The sequence below is a fragment of the Phallusia mammillata genome, chromosome 3 (genome assembly GCF_965637545.1).
Source record: "Phallusia mammillata chromosome 3, kaPhaMamm4.hap1.1, whole genome shotgun sequence".
NCBI lineage: Eukaryota > Metazoa > Chordata > Ascidiacea > Phlebobranchia > Ascidiidae > Phallusia > Phallusia mammillata.
In genome coordinates this window covers 8,402,052-8,409,512 of record NC_137254.1, presented here as the reverse complement: position 1 = coordinate 8,409,512, position 7,461 = coordinate 8,402,052, and the positions used below count along the sequence as shown (strand labels likewise).

At 43.2% G+C, this 7,461-nt stretch overlaps 2 protein-coding genes across 2 annotated transcripts; one reads left to right on the top strand and one right to left on the bottom strand.

Moving 5' to 3' along the window:
• Positions 1–403: 403 nt before the first annotated feature.
• LOC145218698 (uncharacterized) lies at positions 404–1,555 on the bottom strand. Its single transcript, XM_080086104.1, has one exon. It carries the CDS (start codon positions 1,503–1,505, stop codon positions 429–431), a length of 1,077 nt encoding a protein of 358 aa, XP_079942230.1. The 5' UTR covers positions 1,506–1,555; the 3' UTR covers positions 404–428.
• Positions 1,556–2,637: 1,082 nt separating this feature from the next.
• LOC145219431 (uncharacterized) lies at positions 2,638–7,461 on the top strand. Its single transcript, XM_080086798.1, has one exon. It carries the CDS (start codon positions 2,638–2,640, stop codon positions 7,459–7,461), a length of 4,824 nt encoding a protein of 1,607 aa, XP_079942924.1.

Here is a 7,461-nt window from a genome sequence, read left to right as displayed (position 1 = left end):
GGTCACAAGAAATGACCAAATACATCTTTTATTTGACTATGTCCATTTATTGAAGTGCATTCGAAATAATTGGCTGTCTGAAAAGTGTGGAGAAATTAGGTTTAAAGATGATTCAGGGGATGATTGTGTTGCAAGGTGGTCTGATTTAAGGGATTTATTCAAGGCAGAAGAAGATTCATTACTTAAACTATCCAGGCTAAATTATATTGCAGTCTATCCAAGACCCATTGAGCGCCAAAATGTACTTACATGCTTGAGAGTGTTTTCAGAGGAAACCATAGTTGCTTTAGAAACACACACAGCAGTTGTAGACCACAACAACCATGCCACCTTAATGTTTTTAAAAATGTTTGTCAAGTTTTGGAAAACTGTTAATGTAAGACGACCAGGTACAGACATCAGATTTAGGGATCCGTTGAGAACTATTATCAGCTCATGTGATGATTACAAAATTGTGGCCCTCCAAACATACATTTAACCATTACTGCAAGTATTGTCCGTGCTAAGTGATCTGTATTATTTTTTGCCTTTCCAAAAACTGTGCCACCATGATAAGACAGAGATGCTTTCACATAAATTTCATCAATCATAATAATACTATTTCTCTGTTTGGTTTCTAAACTTTTGCTTACTTCATTTAAGAACACCAAGTCATCAGTATTGCCAATTCGGGATGTAATTCTTGTTATTGTTTTGGTGCTGGGAAGCTTATGATCCTGTCTAAACCTTTCATAAGTTGATCTGGATGAGGCAAAATAATCAAAGGCCCTTGTAAATGCCTCAGCCGAATATACAGGCTTGCCAACCATCTGTGCAGCTGCAATTGAGTTTCTGTAATCTGATATGACTTTGCTATTATGGCTTTCTTCTGTATGACAAAGATAATTAACTGCCTCTTCTATGTGTGACCATCTGTCTAATGTGAAAACCTTGTTAGAACGCAATGAAGGAATGGTGCATTTTACACCAACATGAAAACATTCATGAGTGAAAGTATTTGAAATTTTAATATAAAATGAAGGTACTCCAGATATGCAGTGTTTAGACTGGATTATCACATTATCATCACTTTTATAAGAAATTACAGGGACAGGAAAAGAACGTTTGTTCAAGGACTCAATTAATTCATTTAAATCTGTAGGTAACCTATCTTTCATTTCCAATTCATTGATCTCATCCTCAAAAATGCTTCTTTGGTTTGACAAAGCCTTTTTCGTGGATCTTGGTTTGCTGCTGGCAGTGGGAATTAAACTTTGTGGTACACAAGTAAAAACTGAAGGTGGATTTGCTGGTCGATATCTGCCATATGATAACAGCTTCTCATACCCTGCTGGCCAATGCTTCTCACACACAATTGTATCTGCTTTGTCTGGAATATTATCACGAGGTATTGCACTAATCCATCTCAAACGTTGACATTTATCACGGGGCAACCGAAAAACTGAGGTTTTGTCTTGTGAATCATAGCCACTTCTGCAACCTGTCACACAACACTTTCTACCCATAATGGTAATTTTATAATCTGCTTTTATTGAAGATCAGTACATATACTCTACATAAGAGAAACGAACGTTAAAAAAGAAAATCAAAGTCATCCTGTTGTTTGTTTCTGAGAAAATAATAATTCAATGTGACATTCTGACCAAAAACAAAATGTCATAAAAGAATCATCTATCCACTCAGCTATAAGGATGTGATATGAATATCGGATGTGATACATTAAAACTGCGTGTTACAGCGAGAATTAATTGTTCCGCTTGGGTGATTTCCGCTTGGAAGTTCTCGTTTATTCGTGACGTATTGAAATATTCATCCGCGACAGAGCATGTGCTTTGAACGCCACGTTTTTGTGAGCTGCGTTAGTTGCTAGGTTTGCAGTCAATTTAAGTGAATTTATCCTAATTTCTTGTGACTATTTTGTTTATAGTGAAACTGTAAATGTTAAGAGCAATAGCTAAAATGCTGAATTGTCAGTTGTGGAACCTCTAGCCGCGTGCTAGTAAAGCCCTGGTTACCCAACAGTTGGTATGTTTTATGTTTTTGCTTGATTTGTGTTTAACTTGTGTTAATGTGTATTTTAACAGTAACTTGACTTGTTATGAGTAATTTGGAAGTAATCTAATGTAAAATATGACCGATTAATGTAGATTTAGTTTAAAACCTTGTGTGTACTGTTAAAACTGCTTATTGTGTGATGGTCGCTATGACGTCATAATGTATACGTATGGCTTATGTAAATTATTTGTGGTTACAGAAAAACCGTTGCCGTTGCTATTGACGTTGTCGTCTTGGTTTATTCGTCAGCGTTGCCTTTTATCGCCAAAAAAGAACATTCGTTGCAAATGCAAGAGTGGGTCGTCTTGGAGGACAGGCTGTAGGACGGGCGCGTTTTACTAAAAAAAAGGGTTATCTAGTGTGACGAACGGCGCAGGGCCAGGCTGCGCACCTAGCGGTCGTTACATTAAAGTTTTTCAACTTACGGAAAAACTGTTGAAAAATAAAGTTTTTCAACTTTTGGAACACAAGTGTTCAACTTACGGAAATCGTTGAAAAATAAAGTTTTTCAACTCATGGAACTCGTTGAAATTGAAGATTTCAACTTTGGACTTTGAATTGTGCATAAGCAAAGTTATCAAGATGGTTGAATCTCAACGCATGCTTGTCAGTTTAGTAAAACGTCTAAACTTGACATATCAAGATGCAGAGGAAATTATGATTGATTCCTCGAATGTGCAACAGTTAAAGGAGAAGATTTCGGCCATTGATGTCTTGTACGACGATTGTGTTGGCAAACATACAACACGACTGGATTTTGTAAAAAAGAAAAAGGAAAGAAGGACAATTAATGCTGCGCTCTCAAGTTTGAGAAGTGGCAAGCAAGAATTTGATGCGCGCACAAATGAATGGTTAGAGGAAGTAAGGCGTTCCAAACCGCCTGAACATTCGAGTAAGGAACCGTCGGTCAGCGATTTTGGTTCAAGAAGTAAGACTGGTTCATATGCTAGCTCGAGGTCGAGTTGCAAGCGTACTGAGGCGCGTGTGAGAAAAGAGGTCGCACTTCTAGAAAAAGAGTTTCTGCAGAAAAAGATGCAAGCAGAAAGCAGCCTTTTGCAGAAAAAGATGGAAGCAGAGACCAATCTTTTGCAGAAAAAGATGGAAGCAGAGACCAATCTTTTGCAGAAAACGATGGAAGCGGAAAACCAGATAAAAATTCTCGAAGCTGACCACAAGATAAAATCCGCCACAGTTGAAGCAGAGATATGGGAAAGGACGTCTTCATCTGGGTCATGTTTTGCTGGATTTCAGCCAGAAAAGCAAGTTGATTTACCAGTCCTCTTCTCACCTGAGACCAAACCCGAAGTAGTAAAAGAGGAAAAGCAAGCATCAGACTCCGGCATTATTAATAGAAGCAGTTCAGAAGCGCAGGTAACGGACATTCCGTCCTCCTCGCGTTGCGAACCTAAACCAAAAACGGAAGTGCTGAATCATGAGCCGGAGGTGAGTGACCTGTGTCGTGTTGCTGCAGTCTTGAAGGCAGGGATGGAGCTTCCCAGGCCACAGCTATTGTATTTTGATGGTGATCCGCTAATGTACACGCGTTTCATGATAAGCTTTGACGAAAATATTGGTCGACGTGTAGACAGCGACAGTGTGAAGCTTAATTATCTCATCCAATACTGTCGAAAAGAAGCACATGCAATGATTGCCTTTTGCGTTAGCCTTGACCCTCCGGAAGGTTACCGAAGGGCTCGAGAGTTGTTATTCGAGCGTTACGGACGTCCTATCATTATCGCACGTGCATACGTGGATAAGCTAAGTCACTGGCCTTATCTGAAATCCGATGATACTGACGGATTGATAGAGCTAGCGCAGGCATTAGAAGAGTGTCTGGTCACCTTGACGCATCTTGGATACTTTGCAGACATCAACAATTTTGAAAATATGCTGAATATAATAAAGCGGTTGCCGTTTGCACTGCAAAGTCAATGGAGAAGACATGCAGCTAAAATCGAAAGGAATGGGGAAGAGCCTCGTTTCTGTCACCTTGTTGAATTCGTTAAGAAGGAAGCGTACATTGGAACCACGATGTTTGGTCGAGTGTTGGGTCCTCGGAAGGACAGAGATGCGCAGAAAAGGCGCAGCAAATCTCCTTCGACGAGGTCAAGAGCATCGACTCATGCGACATCGGTTGCTCCGGGAAACGAGCGTAAGGCTGAACCGAGAAGTCCTCAGAAGCAGGGATGTCCCTTGTGCAGTAAATCGCACGACCTTGGCAATTGCGACGTGTTCAAAAGGAAGACCTTTGTAGAGCGAAGGAAGTTTCTGCGTCAAGTTCGGCTGTGTGACAATTGTTTCGTAAAGGGTCATATAGCAAGAACATGTAGTTTACCAAGCTCTTGCACCATCGGCGGATGCCGTGGAAAGCATCACAACCTTCTGCACTGGACAGAATGGAAGACTTCTTCAACTGCACCCGTGCGCGAAGCGTCTACGCAGGCCTCAGAAGAGAAACCCACATCATCAAATGCAACTGTCACCTGGACTTGCATGAGCACTCATGCAGAGAGTGTATACCTTAACATAGTGCCGGTAAAGGTTACGGCCAATAATGGTAGAAAACTGGAAACTTACGCCTTTTTGGACCAAGGATCGACTACAACCTTGTGTGACAAACGACTGATCGAGCAGCTGGACGTCGGGGGGAGAAAGACAACGTACTCCTTGACCACTGTCAGTGATAGGTCACAGAGAAGAGAAGGTTTGGCCGTTGATTTAATGGTGGCGTCGCTTGACGGGAAGCAATCCGTACGATTAAACGACGTTTTGAGCGTGGACAGTTTGCCAGTCTCCCCAAACAGAATACCGGAAGGGTCGCTTTGGCGATGGCCTCACTTGCGTAATTTAGAGTTTCCTGTCTTGCCCCATGGGGAAGTCATGTTGCTGATTGGAGCAAACGTTCCCGAGGTGTTCTGGATAAATGATGAACGAAGAGGCGGAAGAAAGGAGCCAAGTGCCGTGCGTTCTATGCTCGGTTGGTCGCTTGTAGGTCCTTGTCATAGTAATGGTTCAAGAAGTTCACAGATACGGGTGAATTTTGTAACCTCGCAGGACGAAACGTTGCACCAACAGATAAAATGCATGTGGGAAAGCGACTTTGGCCAAACCGCGTTGTCACCCGGAACGACACTGTCGAAAGAAGACAGATACGCATTGAAGCAGATGGAAAGCTCAGTCAAGTGTCATGACGGACACTACCAACTGCGATTGCCATGGAGACCAGGTGCTCCAAACTTGCCAAATAACCGTGCTATGGCAATGAAGCGTTTGTCATACTTGAAACGGCGATTGGAAACTGATTCGCAGCTGTATGAGAAGTACAAGCAAACGTTGGATACCTACTTGAACGAGGGATATGCCAGACGTTTAAAGGGCGACGAAAAGGAGCCGGAAGATGGCGCTGTTTGGTACCTGCCGCATCACCCGGTTCTACACCCGCAGAAACCAGGAAAGGTGAGGGTCGTCTTTGACTGCGCCGCCAGATATCATAATATTTCGCTGAATGACCAGCTTTTGCAAGGCCCAGATTTACTCAACAGTCTTTTTGGGACGCTTGTCCGATTTCGCCAGGAACCAGTTGCTTTTGTCGCCGATGTAGAAGCGATGTTTCACCAGGTAAAGGTTGATCCGATCGATACATCTGCACTAAGATTCGTTTGGTGGCCTGAAGGCGATTTATCACAAGAACCCGTTGATTACCAGATGCTGGTGCACATATTTGGTGCAGCCTCGTCTCCTTGCTGTGCTGGGTACTGTTTGCAGAAAACTGCTGAAGATAACAAGGAGAAATTCAGTTCTGAAGCGGTTTCGACAGTGAAACAAAACTTCTACGTGGACGATTGTTTGAAGTCCGTAAGGAACGAAGACGATGCAATCAAATTGGCTGGAGAGTTGCGTGAATTGTTGCAGCTCGGAGGATTTCGGCTCAGAAAATGGGTGAGCAACAGCGAGCGTGTGTTGACGTCAGTCCCAACCGAAGATAGATCTGTACAGTCCATTATATTAAATGTTGATGTAAAGCACATGGAACGTGTGCTTGGAGTGTTGTGGAATTTTCGCTCCGACGTGTTTGAATTTGACGTAAAGGTCAAAAAGAAGCCTGTAACGAGGAGAGGAATACTTTCCGTGGTCAGCTCCTTGTTCGATCCCCTGGGTTTCGTTGCGCCTGTAATATTACATGCGCGAAAGCTTTTGCAGGAGCTTTGCAAAGAAAATTATGGCTGGGATCAGGAAGTTCCACCGGATATAGAAAAGAGATGGAACGCATGGATTTCTGAGCTTCCAGGTCTATCAGAAATTAAGATTAAAAGGTGTTTTCAGACCACTGGACTTGAAGTCAAGACGCACGAGCTGCATCATTTCGCAGATGCGTCTTCCTGTGGATATGGAACAGTCGCATACTTGCGAACAGTGGATGAACAAGGCAATGTGCATTGTTCTTTTGTTACTGGAAAGGCCCGTCTTGCGCCTTTGAAGATGGTGTCTATTCCCAGATTGGAATTGACCGCAGCTACTCTTGCTGTCAAGATGGACCAAGTTTTAAGGCAGGAACTTGACTTGGATATCGGACGATCCGTGTTTTGGACCGATTCAACTGCAGTTCTGCAATCCATTTACAACGTAAATAAGCGTTTTTGTACCTTTTTCGCCAACCGACTGGCAAAAATTGAGGAAGGATCCGACGCGTCGCAGTGGAAGCATGTTCCTACTGCACTAAACCCAGCTGATGACGCATCTCGTGGGTGTACTGTAAAGGCTTTTCTCCAAAACAAGCGTTGGTTCACCGGACCTTCGTTTTTAGGCAGCGATGAACGTCACTGGCCTACGAATCCTGTGAATACCAAAGATGTTCCCGAGGAATATTTAAACATGAAACCGAAGAAAATGTTGGCTGTGCATGTTGCAGAGGAGCAGTGTTTGTTTGATGATTTAATTTGTCGCTATTCTTCTTGGAAGAAATTAAAGAAGGCAGTTGCTTGGCTCCAGCGATTCAATGACTATCTGCGTTCTCAGAAGAACCGACAGCTATCCAAAAGACTGACTGTCGCTGATCTTGAAAGGGCTGAGCTAGCGATTGTCAAATATGTGAAGGAAGACAACTACGTTCGACGACACTGGCGCCAGGTCCAGTACTTGGCCGACCAGTTTTGGGTCCGATGGACAAATGAGTACTTGCTGACGCTACAGACGCGTCAGAAATGGCAATTTCCCGAAGAGAACCTCGACGCTGGTGATCTGGTCCTGTTGGTCGACAACTCGGCACCACGAGGAAAATGGCTCACCGGAAGAATCGTGGAAACGTACCCGGATAAGTCCGGGTTTGTGCGAAGTGCTTTGGTTAAAACGCACGTTGGATCGTTCAAACGACCGGTGGCAAAGTTGTGTTTGATTATGAAGGCTTAA

Coding starts and splice junctions, on each gene's coding strand:
- LOC145218698 (XM_080086104.1), bottom strand. CDS start 1,505: ATGGGTAGAAAGTGTTGTGTGACAGGTTGCAGAAGTGGCTATGATTCA.
- LOC145219431 (XM_080086798.1), top strand. CDS start 2,638: ATGGTTGAATCTCAACGCATGCTTGTCAGTTTAGTAAAACGTCTAAAC.